Source organism: Pygocentrus nattereri, chromosome 22, assembly GCF_015220715.1.
Source record: "Pygocentrus nattereri isolate fPygNat1 chromosome 22, fPygNat1.pri, whole genome shotgun sequence".
Lineage (NCBI taxonomy): Eukaryota > Metazoa > Chordata > Actinopteri > Characiformes > Serrasalmidae > Pygocentrus > Pygocentrus nattereri.
The window spans coordinates 33523123-33546099 of NC_051232.1; the positions used below are offsets into that span (position 1 = coordinate 33523123).

At 41.2% G+C, this 22977-nt stretch overlaps 1 protein-coding gene and 1 long non-coding RNA gene across 2 annotated transcripts in view; one reads left to right on the plus strand and one right to left on the minus strand.

Moving 5' to 3' along the window:
- The window catches only part of LOC119262028 (opsin-5-like), a 31061-nt gene extending 23342 nt beyond the window's left edge, over nt 1-7719 (plus strand). The window contains exons 4-6 of the mRNA XM_037532829.1: nt 338-442; nt 1975-2198; nt 7258-7719. Coding sequence (XP_037388726.1) covers nt 338-442; nt 1975-2198; nt 7258-7719 — 791 coding nt within the window. The remainder of the gene's footprint in view (nt 1-337; nt 443-1974; nt 2199-7257) is intronic.
- LOC119262029 overlaps nt 314-22977 on the minus strand; it is an 80244-nt gene continuing 57580 nt past the window's right edge. The window contains exons 3-4 of the long non-coding RNA XR_005129361.1: nt 2060-2160; nt 314-425 (exon numbers count right to left, since the gene is read on the minus strand). This is a non-coding gene — a long non-coding RNA (uncharacterized LOC119262029). The remainder of the gene's footprint in view (nt 426-2059; nt 2161-22977) is intronic.

Here is a 22977-nt window from a genome sequence, read left to right on the forward strand (position 1 = left end):
CTTTCTTTTAGAGCTGATGATAGTGTGAGAATACATGACAAGGCTCGAAAATCACCCCAAGACCTCTGACTTTACATCATTATCTCAGGCTTTCCAGGGTGAGTCGCCGTAGAGCACAGACAACGTGTTTTGGCATGCTTTTGTTTTCTCCTGACTCGGTTAGGTAGTCATCATTTGTGACAATGCAGCAACTACTTGGCCTGGAACATACTACCCAACATTTAAAGAAACATTTTCTACATGCAAATGTGTTTTAACTTTGAATTTGATGAACATGCGAGTGCCAAATTTCAGTTTGAGTGAAATGACTTGCCTCATTCTTCATTTATGTCCACAGCGCACTGTATAAGCAGAAGCACGATCTCCATATCCATCATCTGTATCTGGACGGGAGCGCTCTTCTGGTCTATGGTCCCTCTTCTAGGCTGGGGAAGTTACACAGGTGCACATGCTTAATGCATAACAGTAGTCTAGCAGTGCTGAACAGCAGTCATTTGAAAAATAAAGGAAAACGAAGTAGAAGAGTTGGCAGGATTAATTAGTTAATTAATTAATCTCATTAATTATTTTACCACTAGATCTTGCGTATTAGTTTAACAGTAGTTACTAGGGGTGTAAAAGCCCCAACTTTTAAACACTTTGCAGTGTTTCGTATTGCATCACAGTGTATCGCTTCATTGTGATCTGTACATTGGCATCGCTGCTGTCGGAAGAAAACCTCGTATCTCCATTTTTGTCATTTTTCAGTTTTTGACATAATTTCAAAGGACCCGTTTCTTTTTACAAGGTGTGTAAATTTCATGATGAATGGACCAAAATAAGTGGCCCAAAATGACTTGGAAAGACGTCTGGTTCCATTGACTTACATTAAAAGTAAAGTAGGTTTTTCCCCCTCCTGTAAAGTTCCCATTTTAGAGATACGAGCTTTTCAGCAGACAACAGCGAAATCACCTTGTTGCTAGTATGTTAGCTTGAGACTACCGCATTAGATCAGACACTGAAAATGTAAACAAGGACATATTGTTTTGCGGCACGTTTTCGGCCACTTCTTATTTCTGCCATGTACTGAATCAAGACACCACTGTATCATATCGAATTACGAATTTTATTAGTAGGCACTTAAATGTTAATCTAAGTTGAAGGGTTAATGATTTACATTTGCAGAAAGCCATTTCAAACGGAGATAGTAACAACTGATAAGTAATTAACCTGGTTCTCAATGAGTCCGCCCATGTTTTAGCTCAAAATCTGGTTTACCAGTCACATCTGATTGACTAAGTTAGCATGAAAATATAATAACCATATTGCCGCAGTCCAAAAAAAACTTACAGAAGGAAAAAAAACCATAATAATTCTTAAAGGGCCCATAGGATAAACAACAAAAACAAGTCATTTTGAAGTCTTTTTGAAGTTATCTGCCAAAAACCAAAAAGATTTACATGTGTTTGCCTATTCTGCCTACAGCAGTTTAGCTCCGCCAATTCATGCTGAAGTTAGGAGTCTATCAGCTTTTCGAATGAGGCAAAAAACAGGGCAGCCAGTCAGATCAAAGCTCATTTACATCCGTCTTAAAGGCACAGTAACGACAACAGCCTGTTTAATTCTATGGGATAAAGCACGCGTGCCAGGCTCCAGTCCTCGCGGGCCAAAACACTGCAGACTTCAGCTCAGCGCCTCATTAATCTCACCTGACTCAGCTCATCATCTAATTAGCAAAGCCTCCATGATGTGAATTCGAAGCGATAGACGAGGGTAAACGTTGATCTGCACAGCACTTTGGCCTGGAAATTTCCCAGTTTGACGGTTGGACAATGATCGTTTGGTACTTAAAACCACATCAATTTCATAAATGTTCATAAGAATGAAAGAATTCATGATTTTGAAATGATCGTATTGTAGGGTTTGCGCCTCAGACACCGTAAAGAGGACAGGCAGCTTATATGTAAATGATGTGAGCTCTGGTTTTCTCCACAGACCGTGGCTATGGCACATGTGAGGTGGACTGGTCCAAAGCCAACTACTCCACCATATACAAATCCTTCACCATCTCTGTCCTCACCTCATGCTTCGTCATCCCTGTGCTGATCATGCTCTTCTCCTACGCCTCCGTCATAAACACGGTGAAGAGCAGGAACACCATGTCAGCGGACGGCTACTTCTCTGAAAGGCAGAGGAAAGTGGAGAGAGATGTGACCAGGGTAGGTTAACGACGCCTTTACAGTGGTGGTGATGGGAACCAGGGGTCACCACGACTACAACACAGATATAGACACTTTATTTACTATCCAGAACCACCAGAGAACCTACATGAGTCTTCTGAGCTTATATGGAATGTTGATGATGGAAAATAGTGATAAATGCTGAAAAGCATAGGGCACTATTTTGACTTGACACCCTGCATGCACCTCTTAAAAACACATTTTAGATGAAAATCTTCTCAAAACTTTTATAAAAAACTGTGTTTACACGCACTTAATAATCTGACAACTGCAGAAAATCAGATTTTGTCAGAAACGCAATCAACACAAGGGAGAAACTCCAGGTCTACGTGAGTCAGACAGTTATCAGATTTCAGCTTTACAACCAGCCGATAAACTCACAGGAGAAGACGTGACGCAAACGTAACGTAAAACTCATGCTGCGGCTTTTTATTGATTTTTTTGAGCCACTTTGCCTGAAAATATGAACACACACACATCACCTAGAAGATGAAGAATATTTAAACCCTTCATTTCCTCAAGCGGGTATTTGGTTTCTGTGTTTTGCTGCGTTTCGTGGCGACGCTGTTCGCTTATTTCTGGTACCGCCGTCTGTTTTCACTCATGCTCAGACTGAGAGATCCGAAAGAAATCAGAGTAAGAGCTCACAGCACTGAGGAATCCGACTACTGAGCTCAAATCCAGCCTCTTTACCTGATTTCTAGACTTCACTCCGATCTCAGACATGAGAGTATGCTGTTTACACGACCATCTGAATAATATAAGTGCAGGTAACTGCAGAAACCTGATTATAATCGGATCTCAGACATAAGGAAACAGCCATAATCATAACTGTCTGTAAGGGAGCTTTAGGAGGCATTAAACCCTTTGTACGTCCAGGGACGAGGGAAGGTGGGAGATACTACAATTTTAAGCAGCCTATTTATGATCTGAGCAATGACACAAAACCACACAAAATGGTTTGCTGTTTTTAAACAAAAAACAATGTAACTCATATTTTCATCGATTTTCTAAGTCGTAATAAGTGAATACACCCTCTGCAAAGAACCTCTTATTCTCCAGGGCATGTTATGGTTTGTCCATCTGAATTTTCATGACCAAATCATAATGCATATTATTCACTAACTGCATAAAATAAAGGTACGTTTTTATTTTATTTATTTATTTAATGTAAAATCTCCCCTCAAATTATCAGAATGTGTGTTTTATTATCTCCACATTTCACTATACGCTTACAATTCACTGCTGAAAGCCAAAAATCTGCGCCGCTCTTTGTGTTGTTCTCTAAAAGTGATGTTTCCAGAGCAGATCACTGAAGAGACGCCGTCTGTTTATAGTTTAGAGCCCAGATTTGGGGAAAAACGGCTCGACTTTCAGTAGAAAAACAAACTGAGTTCAGCTTCTTTTATTATAAGGGTTTAAAATGACATCACCGTCTATTAGACTGGAGAGAAGAGCTACAGCCTCACACGACGCCCAGCTTCTGAATGGAGCTTATGGAGTATGAACGTTATGGAGAACATGACCAAGTGCGGTTTGGATCCACCGGTCGTCCTGAGGATCCACTCAGACCAGCGCAACACACACTAATACACCACCACCACGTCAGTGTTACTGCAGTGCTGAGAATGACCCACCACCCAAACAGTACCTGCTCTGTGAGGGTCCATGGGGGTCCTGACCACTGAAGAACAGGGTAACAGAGTATCAGAGAAACAGATGGACTACAGTCTGTAACTGTATAACTACAGAGTGCAGCTATACAGTAAGTGGAGCTGTTAAAGTGGACAGTGAGTGTAGAAACGAGGAGGTGGTCTGAATGTTATGTCTGACCGGTGTCCGTTTAAGGATAATAACATTTTTAATAGGCTTTGCTGCAGGTGAGAATTTCACACCTGTGAATTTTATAAGTCTATGAAAGCATAAAAGCTAATACAGACACCAGAGCTCATCACACTACGCGGCAGCTTGCATTACTGGGTCAAAACCATGCATTTCATTGTAGCTCTCAGAGCATCACTCACAAGTAATCAGCTCTTTTCAGCAAAGCTGGGTGGTACTTCAAACCAGGCCTATCATTTCCTGGAGCCAAAATCCAACTGAGTCACTCGCAAGTGTCCTAAATTAGTTCAGAAAACACAAGCGCTCACCAACCAAAAGCCTAATCACAAGCCGTAGCATCAAAGTATACACAGCAAGATGCTGTAAAACAAAGGAACCTTTTCCAGGCCAAACTGAATTTGAAGTTGTTTGACAACCTGCAGGTTTGACGTCATGTGGCGAGGGCACCGGACTCATTCATGATGGCTCTGGTGGTCAGAGGCAGTGCAAACAACCCCGTATGGTCTTACAGCTGCTCGTATTCAGACAGAACCTTCAGCCAGTGGTTATGGCAGGAAAGGGTTATAAACCAACAGACCCAGCTGCCACGGCTTTGGAAACGCCTGGATTTGGTACAAATTTATGTGGAACCGAGTGGAGTGGGTGTTGTTTGCTGCACACAAGAAGAAAATATATCCTGTCTCATGCTTAATGTCTCCGTAACTAAACTGCAAGAAGAATATGCTCCCAAGCCCTCGTCCACTTGGCCTGGTCGTTCCCCCTCAGGGGGATCCCCAGCACCATCATAAAAATCAAAGCACGTTTATTGTCACATCACATTTACACAGATGGTGGAAAGTGAGTGAAAATCTTAGGTGTGTAGCCGCCTTATAGAATTAAAAAAAAAAGATATACATATTCACAATATACACTAGTATCGCACTATTCCAATGTACAGTTGTACAGTATTAAGTTATGAAATGTGCTGCTGTCCACATTCTGTATGTGCAGTTAGTCTGAGACAATACATGAGATGGAGGTTCTCAGGAACAGGTTACTGATATAGAATCTACCAGATTGTACAGGATGTGAACAGAAGACTTACAAGATGTCAATCTATATGTGTGAGTACAGATGTGCTGGATTGAAGGTGCAGTAAGATCAGAGTGAGTCTGTTGGTGTGGATGAGATCTGGATTGTCCATGGAGGTCATCATGATGATGACTCAGAGGTGCAGTGACAGGCCTATAGACCGATACACCAGCAGGACTTTATGCTTCTGTACCTCCTCCCGCTCGGCAGCTGTGAGAACAGACAGTGGCTTGGGTGGGTGGAGTCCTGCAGAATCCTCCTGGTCTTCCTCAGGCAGTGGCTGGTGTATAAATCCAGGAGGTTTGGGAGCTGGACCCCGGTGATGTGCTGGGCTGTCTGCACCACCCTCTGCAGAGCTTTCTGCTCAGGGGCAGTGCAGTTCCAACACCAGGTGGTGATGGAGCTGTTAGAATGCTCTCCAAAGTACATGTGTAGAATATGGCGTTCCACTGCTAGCTGGCTTGTTAGCATAATAAAGGCTACACAGCTAACAATAAGCCTGACCATAAGAGAAAGGCCCCACAGCTTAGTTCTTCTCCCAGTTTATAGCCAGACAAAGCAATCGCTCACAAACATTATGCACATTATACTTCTACACGCTGAAAAACGTTTAGGTTGTAATTCTGTAAACCAGAATTAAAACGGGGCCAACTCACTAAAAGACAATGAGGCCTGTTTACGTGATCATAGTGCTAAAATATGGGGCAATATCTGTGCGCTGGCGCCTGACGTAGACACACTTTTAGTATTTCGGTGGGACGGCAACCACAGAGTGGGACAATGATTACAAAGGGGCGGAGTCAGAATTAATACATCATGAACAGGCGTGGTCAGAAGGCTTTAGACGACTGAGGATAGCACCGAAAATCACTGACAGATTCCATCCATCACGACTGCTAATCAAACTGGACGGCTTTAATATGAACAAAAAGAATCACATTTGTCCCGTTACGTTTTTCTTTTAGCGTGTTTTCTTTACCGTGTTTTCTTTTAGCGAACAGTCCATGCACTAGATGATGACCAACACGGTGTCTGGCTTCAGGACAGCGCTTTAGCAGTAACTGTTGTCGTGCTTGCTATACTGATAAAGCTGTGCTGCCGCCTTCCACACACAGAACATCTTAATTCCCTAAACCATCAATGAAGACTTCATTTTGAATCACTTTGACGTGGCTCTTACAGAAAAATGACTGAAAACAAAAACACAAAGCTTATTATTGTAATTAATAGTATAATAACAAAAGCAGTAGGGTGACTGGACATCCCTGTTCATGTCCCTGTGTTTTCTGCGAATTAAATACACCCTGGAAAAGCCCTAACAAAGCTCTGGCAGCAGAGCAGACAGGGAAACGCCTTGCTTGTTTTGGCCAAAAGAGGGGGCTGGTGCCATCTACCAACCAATTGCACCACTCACTCTCCTAGTTTTACGCAATACTGCTGTGTAAAACTCGACCAGAAGCTAACAAGTGTCAAGAGAGTCTAGAACATCACCCCAAACGTCTTTTCAAGACACAGGGGTGGAGTGAGGGGACGTGAATCGTACCAGGCAGCTGGTAGGCTTTCTGATATGTACATTATTGTTACTTAGGTATTTAGGCTATAAGTTTGCTGCAAGTTACGTAAATGGTACCCAGTTTTATGAGCCGGCCTTCACCATAGTTTATTACAGTAAACTATGGAAATGTTCCCAGTTTTGCTTTCAGAAATCTGGTCACCTAAAACACAGACAACAGGCTTTTCACTATTTTAACAAGAAGCGACTGTTGTGAACTCACGAGTTATAAAATCTAACGTATCAAACTATAGCAACTACTAAACCATACCAAGAACGAAGCCTAAATGCTACAGATATTGCTTATTATCAGTCCACAAGACAGCATTATAAGCAGTCTCTCAAACAGTATTTGCAATTCAACTGGCTTTTATTTGTTATTTACTTATTTATTTGGAAAAGAGAATCTCTCTTGTGATATTTTCCTAACAGCAGGGAATTCCTACATCACCTCAGGACAGTGTAAACACAGACTTTGGCCATTTCACATTGATACTCAGGCTCCAGTAAGCACAACTGTTTGTTTACCGTTGACTTAACCATCTAATCTTTTTGTTAAACATCTGTCTTTAGGTGTCTCTAGCAATCTGCACAGCCTTCATGCTGGCCTGGTCTCCCTATGCGGTTGTGTCCATGCGGTCTGCCTGGGGCTTACCCGTTCCTAGCACCACCAGCATCTCCGCCCGTCTCTTGGCTAAGTCCGCCTGCTTCTGCAACCCGATCATATACCTCGTCATGAGCCCCAAGTTCCGCAAGGACGTTGCGGCCCTGGTGCCTTGCTTACGCGAGACCAGAGAGGTGGTGCGTCTCCAGCAATTCAAACCAATCAAACGCAGGTCTGAGTCGGCACCTGCCGGCCCCCACCAGCGAGACCTAAACCAAACCAAGCTGGAGCTCCTGGTGGACGACAGAGACTCTGGGGTCAACAGCCCCCTCCACACTCCGCCCCTAGTCAGCAAAGAGGTCTTCCACATCTCCCTTCAAAATCCGAGCAAAGCTTCTGGACTGCCAGAGTTTGAAAGCGACAGACTTTAAAGGACTGCCTTTCTCGATAAGTTGTCGTTTGGCTGTTTTGTAAAAGTCTAACTTGAATTAACGATCGTTACTTGAATACTGTGGTTGTCTTTTATGGTTTCTGCCTGCTGCATTTTGTGTTTGATAATGTTAATAAAATGTTTTGGCTCACAAAAGCAGTTCTGGTCAACTCCTGGCTAATGCTGGGTAGAACCCAGAAGTGGATGCATGTTAGGTCTTCTCTGCAGGTACAAGGGGTCTCCGCAAGACACCATGCCATGGTACCATTTTCCATGCCTTTCTAAGCATTAGTCGTCACTCAAATCCATTAATTATAGCTGCTAATACATAAACAGAACAGAATAGTGTACCTGATGAACTATTCAGAGCCCATTTGTAGGCTTTTTGTCAAGAACTGGCCAAGAAAAACACCTCTTTTCACATTCTTCAATGCACCAAAGCCCTCAAACAAAGACCACTTTCCCCAACCCAATCAGCAATTAAATGAAACAGAACGGAGGTTTATGTTCCTTTAAATTTTTTTAATTTACATAAATTTTATTTTATTTACATTAATTACATTTTTCTGTATTTTTTCATTTGTAAAGCACTTTGAATGACCGTTGTGTATGAAAGGTGCTATATAAATAAACTTGCCTTGCCTTGCCTTTAAAAGGTCTTGAGCAAGTCCCCGGCCTACCGCACTGTACGCCTGCTGTGTTTACAGTTTGTAAGGGACGTTTCCAGACGACATCCAGACTATTCAGGTTTAGCTTGATCACATTAACGGCCAGCAACCCGAGAGAACTCAATGTGGACTTGTCTCACAATGCTTTAGACATGCATGATCTAGGCTCGAATACATGGAGCATGAGAAGCAATTACAGCAACTAAGAGGTATATTATACCAACTGAGCACTTAAGACTCGTTCCTGCGCTCTAATGTAACCAGTGGATCACGGACAATTACCTCTGTTACGAATATTCACTCACATTGGCTTCTTTCTCTGTTGCCTTGCAGTTAGCTGTGGTCGAAATAACCTACACAATGAACCCTTTACTGAAGCCCTGAAGACCATTAAATCAAAATGGCATGCGGTCCCCACACCCTCGAGGGAACTTCTGTCACTTCTTAAGAACCCTCTTTTATCCCAGCCTGCAAAAAAGGTCTAAGGGGGAGCCCCAGTTTAGGGGGGTTAGTAGTAGAGAGGTATTGAGCCAGGATAAGACCTGTCCCAGTGATTCCCGCCACCTCAGGCTGTGGTTAGAGAGCGAAACGGCCTTCAGGATCAATCAATGATGGGTCTCTTTGGTGTGGAGTTGTCGGAGGAGAAGACCAAACAATAGCTGACTTGGTCATTTGCACACACCTACATGGCACTCTTTGAACCTCCAGGAGGCCTTTGCAGCGTCCGCTGCACTCAGCGGTAAGGCAACGTTAAACAAACGATCTAAATCAGGCCACATCCAAGAAACACATTTCTGTTAAAACCGTGTGTCGCTTGAGTTTGATAGGTTTAACATTTGGGTACATACAGAGACAGACAGACAGACAGACAGACAGACAGATACAGAGAGACAGATGTAGATAGTAATTAGAGCTCTACAGACAGACAAGCAGAGGAAAAAAAGTGATAAACTGAACTGAATTTATTTAAATGTACATTATTTTGACATGAATATTACATCAACATAATTATTGGCAAAGGTAGCCACTCAGTTCACCACTTAATCAGTGTGAAGAGGCAGAGAAATGAACAGACAGACACTATCAGAGACAGACAGACAGACAAATAGAATTCACTGCATTTCTTTTTTTTAGTGTAGGTAGCAGCAGTGATATACAGACAGACAGACCAGCACAATTAGTGCAAAAATACCGAAAAAAGTGATACCCTGAACTGAATTTCACCAAACGACAGGTATCAATTAAGGTCAATGCATTGCTTTTTTCAGTGCAGACAGACAGACAGATAGAAAGACAGGCAGAAAGATAGACAGATAAACTGACAGACAGACAGACGGACAGTCAGAAAGATAGATAGATAAACTGACAGAAAGACAGACAGGCAGAAAGATAGATACATAAACAGACAGACAGAGAGGCAGACAGACAGGCAGGCAGGCAGGCAGAAAGACATAGATAAACAGACAGACAGACAGACAGACAGAAAGACAGGCAGAAAGATAGATAGATAGACAGACAGACAGACAGACAGAAAGACAGGCAGGCAGGCAGGCAGAAAGACAAATAGATAAACTGACAGAGAGACAGACAGACAGACAGATGGACAAAGAGGCAGAAAGACAGATACAACCCCAATTCCAGAGAAGTTGGGACGTTGTGTAAAACATAAATAAAAACAGAATACGATGATTTGCAAATCCTTTTCAACCGATATTCAACTGAATCCACTACAAAGACCAGATATTTAATGTTCAAATGGATAAACTTTGTTTTTTGCAAATATTCACTCATTCTCAATTTGATGCCTGCAACACGCTGCAAAGAAGTTGGGACAGGGGCAACAAAAGACTGGGAAAGTTGAGGAATGCTCAAAAAACACCTGTTTGGAACATTCCACAGGTGAACAGGTTAATTGGAAACAGGTGAGTGTCATGATTGGGTATAAAGGGAGCATCCCTGAAAGGCTCAGTCGTTCACAAGCAAGGACGGGCGAGGTTCACCACTTAGTGAACAACTGCGTGAGCAAATAGTCCAACAGTTTAAGAGCAACGTTTCTCAACATGCAACTGCAGGAATTTAGGGATTTCATCATCTACAGTCCATAATATCATCAAAAGATTCAGAGAATCTGGAGAAATCTCTGCAGGTAAGCAGCAAGGCAGAAAACCAACACTGAACGCCCATGACCTTCGACCCCTCAGGCGGCACTGCATTATAAACCCACATCATTCTGTAACGGATATTCCCACATGGGCTCAGGAAGACTTCGGAAAACCACTGTCAGTGAACTCAGTTCGTCGCTCCATCTACAAGTGCAGGTTAAAACTCTGCCATGCAAAGCGAAGCCACATATCAACACCACCCAGAAACGCCGCCGGCTTCTCTGGGCCGAGCTCATCTGAGATGGACTGACGCAGAGTGGAAAAGTGTCCTGTGGTCTGACGCGTCCACGTTTCACACTGTTTCTGGAAATCATGGACGTCGTGTCCTCCGGGCCAAAGAGGAGAAGGACTGTCTGGATTGTTATCAATCAGGGACGTCCTGCTTATTTCAGCAAGACATTGCCAAGCCACATTCTGCACGTGTTACAACAGCGTGGCTTCGTAGTAAAAGAGTGCGGGTACTAGACTGGCCTGCCTGCAGTCCAGACCGTCTCCCATTGAAAATGTGTGGCACATTATGAAGCGCAAAATACGACAGCGGAGACCCCCGGACTGCTGAGCAGCTGAAGCTGGATATCAAGCAGGAATGGGAAAGAATTCCACCTACAAAGCTTCAACAATCAGTGTCCTCAGTTCCCAAACACTTACTGGGTGATGTAACACAGTGGGAAACTTATATGGAACGTGTTGCAGGCATCAAATTCAAAATGAGTGAATATTTGCAAAAAACAATAAAGTTTATCAGTTTGAACATTAAATATCTCGTCTTTGTAGTGAATTCAATTGAATATGGGTTGAAAAGGATTTGCAGATCATCGTATTCTGTTTTTATTTTTTTACCCAACGTCCCAACTTCACTGGAATTGGGGTTGTAGATAAACAGGCAGAAAAACAGATACACACAGGCAAGTAAATAAACAGAGAGACAGGTAGATAAACAGAGAGACAGGTAGATAAACAGACAGGCAGGTAGAGAAACAGAGAGACAGGTAGAGAAACAGAGAGACAGGTAGATAAACAGAGAGGCAGGTAGATAAACAGAGAGACAGGTAGAGAAACAGAGAGACAGGTAGATAAACAGAGAGACAGGTAGGGAAACAGAGAGACAGGTAGATAAACAGACAGGTAGATGAACAGAGAGGCAGGTAGATAAACAGACAGACAGGTAGAGAAACAGAGAGACAGGTAGAGAAACAGAGAGACAGGTAGATAAACAGACAGGTAGATAAACAGAGAGACAGGTAGATAAACAGACAGGCAGGTAGAGAAACAGAGAGACAGGTAGAGAAACAGAGAGACAGGTAGATAAACAGAAAGGTAGATAAACAGACAGGCAGGTAGATAAACAGAGAGGCAGGTAGATAAACAGAGAGACAGGTAGAGAAACAGAGAGACAGGTAGAGAAACAGAGAGACAGGTAGAGAAACAGTCAGGTAGATAAACAGAGAGACAGGTAGATAAACAGAGAGACAGGTAGATAAACAGACAGGCAGGTAGAGAAACAGAGAGACAGGTAGAGAAACAGAGAGACAGGTAGAGAAACAGAGAGACAGGTAGATAAACAGAGAGGCATGTAGATAAACAGAGAGACAGGTAGATAAACAGAGAGACAGGTAGATAAACAGAGAGGCAGGTAGATAAACAGAGAGGCAGGTAGATAAACAGAGAGGCAGGCAGATAAACAGAGAGGCAGGTAGATAAACAGAGAGGCAGGTAGATAAACAGAGAGGCAGGTAGATAAACAGAGAGACAGGTAGAGAAACAGAGAGACAGGTAGATAAACAGACAGGCAGGTAGATAAACAGAGAGGTTGATAAACAGAGAGGCAGGTAGATAAACAGAGAGGTAGATAAACAGAGAGGCAGGTAGATAAACAGAGAGGTTGATAAACAGAGAGGCAGGTAGATAAACAGAGAGACAGGTAGATAAACAGAGAGACAGGTAGATAAACAGACAGGTAGATAAACAGAGAGACAGGTAGATAAACAGAGAGGCAGATAAACAGAGAGACAGGTAGATAAACAGAGAGGTAGATAAACAGAGAGGCAGGTAGATAAACAGAGAGGTAGATAAACAGAGAGACAGGTAGATAAACAGACAGGTAGATAAACAGAGAGACAGGTAGATAAACAGACAGGTAGATAAACAGAGAGACAGGTAGATAAACAAAGAGGTAGATAAACAGAGAGACAGGTAGATATACAGACAGGTAGATAAACAGAGAGACAGGTAGATAAACAGTCAGGTAGATAAACAGAGAGACATGTAGATAAACAGACAGGTAGATAAACAGAGAGACAGGTAGATAAACAGTCAGGTAGATAAACAGAGAGACAGGTAGATAAACAGTCAGGTAGATAAACAGAGAGACAGGTAGATAAACAGACAGGTAGATAAACAGAGAAACAGACAGCTAGATAAACAGTCAGGTAGATAAACAGAGAGACAGGTAGATATACAGACAGGTAGATAAACAGAGAGACAGGTAGATAAACAGTCAGGTAGATAAACAGACAGCTAGATAAACAGACAGGCAGGTAGATAAACAGAGAGACAGGTAGATAAACAGAGAGACAGGTAGATAAACAGGCAGGTAGATAAACAGAGAGACAGGTAGATATACAGATAGGTAGATAAACAAAGAGACAGGTAGATAAACAGTCAGGTAGATAAACAGAGAGACAGGTAGATATACAGATGGGTAGATAAACAGAGAGACAGGTAGATAAACAGTCAGGTAGATAAACAAAGAGACAGGTAGAAAAACAGTCAGGTAGATAAACAGAGAGACAGGTAGATATACAGATGGGTAGATAAACAGAGAGACAGGTAGATAAACAGTCAGGTAGATAAACAGACAGGTAGATAAACAGACAGGCAGGTAGATAAACAGACAGGCAGGTAGATAAACAGAAAGACAGGTAGATAAACAGTCAGGTAGATAAACAGAGAGACAGGTAGCTATACAGACAGCTAGATAAACAGAGAGACATGTAAATAAACAGACAGGTAGATAAACAGACAGGTAGATAAACAGAGCGTCTCCCATTGAAAATGTGTGGCACATTATGAAGCGCAAAATACGACAGCGGAGACCCCCGGACTGCTGAGCAGCTGAAGCTGGATATCAAGCAGGAATGGGAAAGAATTCCACCTACAAAGCTTCAACAATCAGTGTCCTCAGTTCCCAAACACTTACTGGGTGATGTAACACAGTGGGAAACTTATATGGAACGTGTTGCAGGCATCAAATTCAAAATGAGTGAATATTTGCAAAAAACAATAAAGTTTATCAGTTTGAACATTAAATATCTCGTCTTTGTAGTGAATTCAATTGAATATGGGTTGAAAAGGATTTGCAGATCATCGTATTCTGTTTTTATTTTTTTACCCAACGTCCCAACTTCACTGGAATTGGGGTTGTAGATAAACAGGCAGAAAAACAGATACACACAGGCAAGTAAATAAACAGAGAGACAGGTAGATAAACAGAGAGACAGGTAGATAAACAGACAGGCAGGTAGAGAAACAGAGAGACAGGTAGAGAAACAGAGAGACAGGTAGATAAACAGAGAGGCAGGTAGATAAACAGAGAGACAGGTAGAGAAACAGAGAGACAGGTAGATAAACAGAGAGACAGGTAGGGAAACAGAGAGACAGGTAGATAAACAGACAGGTAGATGAACAGAGAGGCAGGTAGATAAACAGACAGACAGGTAGAGAAACAGAGAGACAGGTAGAGAAACAGAGAGACAGGTAGATAAACAGAGAGACAGGTAGATAAACAGACAGGTAGATAAACAGAGAGACAGGTAGATAAACAGACAGGCAGGTAGAGAAACAGAGAGACAGGTAGAGAAACAGAGAGACAGGTAGATAAACAGAAAGGTAGATAAACAGACAGGCAGGTAGATAAACAGAGAGGCAGGTAGATAAACAGAGAGACAGGTAGAGAAACAGAGAGACAGGTAGAGAAACAGAGAGACAGGTAGAGAAACAGAGAGGCAGGTAGATAAACAGAGAGGCAGGCAGATAAACAGAGAGGCAGGTAGATAAACAGAGAGGCAGGTAGATAAACAGAGAGGCAGGTAGATAAACAGAGAGACAGGTAGAGAAACAGAGAGACAGGTAGATAAACAGACAGGCAGGTAGATAAACAGAGAGGTTGATAAACAGAGAGGCAGGTAGATAAACAGAGAGGTAGATAAACAGAGAGGCAGGTAGATAAACAGAGAGGTTGATAAACAGAGAGGCAGGTAGATAAACAGAGAGACAGGTAGATAAACAGAGAGACAGGTAGATAAACAGACAGGTAGATAAACAGAGAGACAGGTAGATAAACAGAGAGGCAGATAAACAGAGAGACAGGTAGATAAACAGAGAGGTAGATAAACAGAGAGGCAGGTAGATAAACAGAGAGGTAGATAAACAGAGAGACAGGTAGATAAACAGACAGGTAGATAAACAGAGAGACAGGTAGATAAACAGACAGGTAGATAAACAGAGAGACAGGTAGATAAACAAAGAGGTAGATAAACAGAGAGACAGGTAGATATACAGACAGGTAGATAAACAGAGAGACAGGTAGATAAACAGTCAGGTAGATAAACAGAGAGACATGTAGATAAACAGACAGGTAGATAAACAGAGAGACAGGTAGATAAACAGTCAGGTAGATAAACAGAGAGACAGGTAGATAAACAGTCAGGTAGATAAACAGAGAGGCAGGTAGATAAACAGACAGGTAGATAAACAGAGAAACAGGTAGATAAACAGTCAGGTAGATAAACAGAGAGACAGGTAGATATACAGACAGGTAGATAAACAGAGAGACAGGTAGATAAACAGTCAGGTAGATAAACAGACAGCTAGATAAACAGACAGGCAGGTAGATAAACAGAGAGACAGGTAGATAAACAGAGAGACAGGTAGATAAACAGGCAGGTAGATAAACAGAGAGACAGGTAGATATACAGATAGGTAGATAAACAAAGAGACAGGTAGATAAACAGTCAGGTAGATAAACAGAGAGACAGGTAGATATACAGATGGGTAGATAAACAGAGAGACAGGTAGATAAACAGTCAGGTAGATAAACAAAGAGACAGGTAGAAAAACAGTCAGGTAGATAAACAGAGAGACAGGTAGATATACAGATGGGTAGATAAACAGAGAGACAGGTAGATAAACAGTCAGGTAGATAAACAGACAGGTAGATAAACAGACAGGCAGGTAGATAAACAGACAGGCAGGTAGATAAACAGAAAGACAGGTAGATAAACAGTCAGGTAGATAAACAGAGAGACAGGTAGCTATACAGACAGCTAGATAAACAGAGAGACATGTAAATAAACAGACAGGTAGATAAACAGACAGGTAGATAAACAGAGAGACAGGTAGATAAACAGACAGGTAGATAAACAGAGAGACATGTAGATAAACAGAAACATGTAGATAAACAGGCAGGTAGATAAACAGACAGACAGGCAGATAAACAGAGATACAGGTAGATAAACAGACAGGCAGGTAGATAAACAGACAGGCAGGTAGATAAACAGAGAGACAGGTAGATAAACAGACAGGCAGGTAGATAAACAGACAGGCAGGTAGATAAACAGAGATACAGGTAGATAAACAGGCAGGTAGATAAACAGAGAAACAGGTAGATATACAGACAGGTAGATAAACAGAGAGACAGGTAGATAAACAGTCAGGTAGATAAACAGAGAGACAGGTAGATATACAGACAGGTAGATAAACAGAGAGACAGGTAGATAAACAGTCAGGTAGATAAACAGAGAGACAGGTAGATAAACAGAGAGACAGGTAGATATACAGACAGGTAGATAAACAGAGAGACAGGTAGATAAACAGTCAGGTAGATAAACAGAGAGACAGGCAGATAAACAGACAGGCAGGTAGATAAACAGACAGGCAGGTAGATAAACAGAGATACAGGTAGATAAACAGAGAGGCAGGTAGATAAACAGAGAGGCAGGTAGATAAACAGAGAGGCAGGTAGATAAACAGACAGGCAGGTAGATAAACAGAGAGACAGGTAGATAAACAGTCAGGTAGATAAGAGAGACAGGTACATATACAGACATGTAAATAAACAGACAGGTAGATAAACAGTCAGGTAGATAAGAGAGACAGGTACATATACAGACAGGTAGATAAACAGAGAGACATGTAAATAAACAGACAGGTAGATAAACAGAGAGACAGGTAGATAAACAGTCAGGTAGATAAACAGAGAGACAGGTAGATAAACAGTCAGGTAGATAAACAGACAGGTAGATAAACAGACAGGCAGGTAGATAAACAGAGAGGCAGGTAGATAAACAGAGAGGCAGGTAGATAAACAGACAGGTCGATAAACAGAGAGACAGGTAGAGAAACAGAGAGACAGGTAGATAAACAGACAGGCAGGTAGATAAACAGACAGGCAGGTAGATAAACAGAGAGGTAGATAAACAGAGAGGTAGATAAACAGAGAGGTAGATAGATAAACAGACAGGTAGATAAACAGAGAGACAGGTAGATAAACAAAGAGGTAGATAAACAGAGAGACAGGTAGATATACAGACAGGTAGATAAACAGAGAGACAGGTAGATAAACAGTCAGGTAGATAAACAGAGAGACATGTAGATAAACAGACAGGTAGATAAACAGAGAGACAGGTAGATAAACAGAGAGACAGGTAGATAAACAGTCAGGTAGATAAACAGAGAGACAGGTAGATAAACAGACAGGTAGATAAACAGAGAAACAGGTAGATAAACAGTCAGGTAGATAAACAGAGAGACAGGTAGATATACAGACAGGTAGATAAACAGAGAGACAGGTAGATAAACAGTCAGGTAGATAAACAGACAGCTAGATAAACAGACAGGCAGGTAGATAAACAGAGAGACAGGTAGATAAACAGTCAGGTAGATAAACAGAGAGACAGGTAGATATACAGATAGGTAGATAAACAAAGAGACAGGTAGATAAACAGTCAGGTAGATAAACAGAGAGACAGGTAGATATACAGATGGGTAGATAAACAGAGAGACAGGTAGATAAACAGTCAGGTAGATAAACAAAGAGACAGGTAGATAAACAGTCAGGTAGATAAACAGAGAGACAGGTAGATATACAGATGGGTAGATAAACAGAGAGACAGGTAGATAAACAGTCAGGTAGATAAACAGACAGGTAGATAAACAGACAGGCAGGTAGATAAACAGACAGGCAGGTAGATAAACAGAAAGACAGGTAGATAAACAGTCAGGTAGATAAACAGAGAGACAGGTAGCTATACAGACAGCTAGATAAACAGAGAGACATGTAAATAAACAGACAGGTAGATAAACAGACAGGCAGGTAGATAAACAGACAGGCAGGTAGATAAACAGACAGGCAGGTAGATAAACAGAGAGACAGGTAGATAAACAGACAGGCAGGTAGATAAACAGACAGGCAGGTAGATAAACAGAGATACAGGTAGATAAACAGGCAGGTAGATAAACAGAGAAACAGGTAGATATACAGACAGGTAGATAAACAGAGAGACAGGTAGATAAACAGAGAGACAGGTAGATATACAGACAGGTAGATAAACAGAGAGACAGGTAGATAAACAGTCAGGTAGATAAACAGACAGGCAGGTAGATAAACAGAGAGACAGGTAGATAAACAGAGAGGCAGGTAGATAAACAGACAGGCAGGTAGATAAACAGAGAGACAGGTAGATAAACAGTCAGGTAGATAAGAGAGACAGGTACATATACAGACATGTAAATAAACAGACAGGTAGATAAACAGAGAGACAGGTAGATAAACAGTCAGGTAGATAAACAGAGAGACAGGTAGATAAACAGTCAGGTAGATAAACAGAGAAACATGTAGATAAACAGACAGGTAGATAAACAGAGAGACAGGTAGAGAAACAGAGAGACAGGTAGATAAACAGAGAAACATGTAGATAAACAGACAGGTAGATAAACAGAGAGACAGGTAGATAAACAGACAGGTAGATAAACAGAGATATGTAGATAAACAGTCAGGTAGATAAACAGAGAGACAGGCAGATAAACAGACAGGTAGATAAATAGACAGGTAGATAAACAGAGAAACATGTAGATAAACAGGCAGGTAGATAAACAGACAGGTAGATAAACAGAGAGACAGGCAGATAAACAGACAGGTAGATAAATAGACAGGTAGATAAACAGAGAAACATGTAGATAAACAGGCAGGTAGATAAACATACAGACAGGCAGATAAACAGACAGGTAGATAAATAGACAGGTAGATAAACAGAGAAACATGTAGATAAACAGAGAAACATGTAGATAAACAGGCAGGTAGATAAACAGACAGACAGGTAGATAAACAGACAGGTAGATAAACAGAGAGACAGGTAGATAAACAGAGAAACATGTAGATAAACAGACACGTAGATAAACAGACAGACAGGCAGATAAACAGACAGGTAGATAAATAGACAGGTAGATAAACAGAGAAACATGTAGATAAACAGACAGGTAGATAAACAGAGAGACAGGTAGATAAACAGAGAAACATGTAGATAAACAGAGAAACATGTAGATAAACAGGCAGGTAGATAAACAGACAGACAGGCAGATAAACAGACAGGTAGATAAATAGACAGGTAGATAAACAGAGAAACATGTAGATAAACAGACCGGTAGATAAACAGACAGACAGGTAGATAAACAGACAGGTAGATAAACAGACAGGTAGATAAACAGAGAGACAGGTAGATAAACAGAGAGACAGGTAGATAAACAGAGAGACAGGTAGATATACAGACAGGTAGATAAACAGAGAGACAGGTAGATATACAGACAGGTAGATAAACAGAGAGACAGGTAGATATACAGAGAGACAGGTAGATAAACAGTCAGGTAGATAAACAGAGAGACAGGCAGATAAACAGAGAGACAGGTAGATATACAGACAGGTAGATAAACAAAGAGACAGGTAGATAAACAGAGAGACAGGTAGATATACAGACAGGTAGATAAACAGACAGGCAGGTAGATAAACAGAGAGACAGGTAGATAAACAGTCAGGTAGATAAACAGACAGGCAGGTAGATAAACAGAGAGACAGGTAGATAAACAGTCAGGTAGATAAACAGAGAGACAGGTAGATAAACAGTCAGGTAGATAAACAAACAGGTAGATAAACAGACAGGCAGGTAGATAAACAGAGAGACAGGTAGATAAACAGACAGGTAGATAAATAGACAGGTAGATAAACAGAGAAACATGTAGATAAACAGAGAAACATGTAGATAAACAGGCAGGTAGATAAACAGACAGACAGGCAGATAAACAGACAGGTAGATAAACAGAGAGACAGGTAGATAAACAGAGAAACATGTAGATAAACAGAGAAACATGTAGATAAACAGGCAGGTAGATAAACAGACAGACAGGCAGATAAACAGACAGGTAGATAAACAGACAGACAGGTAGATAAACAGACAGGTAGATAAACAGACAGGTAGATAAACAGAGAAACATGTAGATAAACAGGCAGGTAGATAAACAGACAGACAGGCAGATAAACAGACAGGTAGATAAATAGACAGGTAGATAAACAGAGAAACATGTAGATAAACAGACCGGTAGATAAACAGACAGACAGGTAGATAAACAGACAGGTAGATAAACAGACAGGTAGATAAACAGAGAAACATGTAGATAAACAGAGAAACATGTAGATAAACAGGCAGGTAGATAAACAGACAGACAGGCAGATAAACAGACAGGCAGGTAGATAAACAGAGAGACAGGTAGATAAACAGAGAGACAGGTAGATAAACAGAGAGACAGGTAGATATACAGACAGGTAGATAAACAGAGAGACAGGTAGATATACAGACAGGTAGATAAACAGAGAGACAGGTAGATATACAGAGAGACAGGTAGATAAACAGTCAGGTAGATAAACAGAGAGACAGGCAGATAAACAGAGAGACAGGTAGATATACAGACAGGTAGATAAACAGAGAGACAGGTAGATAAACAGAGAGACAGGTAGATAAACAGAGAGACAGGTAGATATACAGTCAGGTAGATAAACAGACAGGCAGGTAGATAAACAGAGAGACAGGTAGATAAACAGTCAGGTAGATAAACAGAGAGACAGGTAGATAAACAGTCAGGTAGATAAACAAACAGGTAGATAAACAGACAGGCAGGTAGATAAACAGAGAGGCAGGTAGATAAACAGAGATACAGGTAGATAAACAGAGATACAGGTAGATAAACAGAGAGGCAGGCAGATAAACAGAGAGACAGGTAGATAAACAGAGAGACAGGTAGATAAAAAGAGAGGCAGGTAGATAAACAGAGAGGCAGGTAGATAAACAGACAGGCAGGTAGATAAACAGTCAGGTAGATAAACAGAGAGACAGGTAGATAAACAGTCAGGTAGATAAACAAACAGGTAGATAAACAGACAGGCAGGTAGATAAACAGAGAGACAGGTAGATAAACAGACAGGTAGATAAATAGACAGGTAGATAAACAGAGAAACATGTAGATAAACAGGCAGGTAGATAAACAGACAGACAGGCAGATAAACAGACAGGTAGATAAACAGAGAGACAGGTAGATAAACAGAGAAACATGTAGATAAACAGGCAGGTAGATAAACAGACAGACAGGCAGATAAACAGACAGGTAGATAAACAGAGAGACAGGTAGATAAACAGAGAAACATGTAGATAAACAGGCAGGTAGATAAACAGACAGACAGGTAGATAAACAGACAGGTAGATAAACAGACAGGTAGATAAACAGAGAAACATGTAGATAAACAGACCGGTAGATAAACAGACAGACAGGCAGATAAACAGACAGGTAGATAAATAGACAGGTAGATAAACAGAGAAACATGTAGATAAACAGACCGGTAGATAAACAGACAGACAGGCAGATAAACAGACAGGTAGATAAATAGACAGGTAGATAAACAGAGAAACATGTAGATAAACAGGCAGGTAGATAAACAGACAGACAGGCAGATAAACAGACAGGCAGGTAGATAAACAGAGAGACAGGTAGATAAACAGAGAGACAGGTAGATAAACAGAGAGACAGGTAGATATACAGACAGGTAGATAAACAGAGAGACAGGTAGATATACAGACAGGTAGATAAACAGAGAGACAGGTAGATATACAGAGAGACAGGTAGATAAACAGTCAGGTAGATAAACAGAGAGACAGGCAGATAAACAGAGAGACAGGTAGATATACAGACAGGTAGATAAACAGAGAGACAGGTAGATAAACAGAGAGACAGGTAGATATACAGACAGGTAGATAAACAGAGAGAGACAGGTAGATAAATAGTCAGGTAGATAAACAGACAGGCAGGTAGATAAACAGAGAGACAGGTAGATAAACAGTCAGGTAGATAAACAGAGAGACAGGTTGATAAACAAACAGGTAGATAAACAGACAGGCAGGTAGATAAACAGAGAGACAGGTAGATATACAGAGAGGCAGGTAGATAAACAGAGAGGCAGGTAGATAAACAGAGATACAGGTAGATAAACAGAGATACAGGTAGATAAACAGAGAGGCAGGTAGATAAACAGAGAGGCAGGTAGATAAACAGAGAGACAGGTAGATAAACAGAGAGACAGGTAGATAAAAAGAGAGGCAGGTAGATAAACAGAGAGGCAGGTAGATAAACAGACAGGCAGGTAGATAAACAGAGAGACAGGTAGATATACAGACAGGTAGATAAACAGTCAGGTAGATAAACAAACAGGTAGATAAACAAACAGGTAGATAAACAGAGAGGCAGGTAGATATACAGACAGGTAGATAAACAGAGAGACAGGTAGATAAACAGACAGGCAGGTAGATAAACAGAGAGACAGGTAGATATACAGACAGGTAGATAAACAGTCAGGTAGATAAACAAACAGGTAGATAAACAAACAGGTAGATAAACAGAGAGGTAGGTAGATAAACAGACAGGCAGGTAGATAAACAGACAGGCAGGTAGATAAACAGAGAGACAGGTAGATATACAGACAGGTAGATAAACAGTCAAGTAGATAAACAAACAGGTAGATAAACAAACAGGTAGATAAACAAACAGGTAGATAAACAGAGAGGTAGGTAGATAAACAGACAGGCAGGTAGATAAACAGACAGGCAGGTAGATAAACAGAGAGACAGGTAGATATACAGACAGGTAGATAAACAGTCAAGTAGATAAACAAACAGGTAGATAAACAAACAGGTAGATATACAGACAGGTAGATATACAGAGAGACAGGTAGATATACAGACAGGTATAACACACAGGTTCTTTAGACTGGTGGAGAACGCGCTGTAAGCGGTTATACGTAGAACCTTGGTTCTGCACAGCACCAAAAAGGCTTCT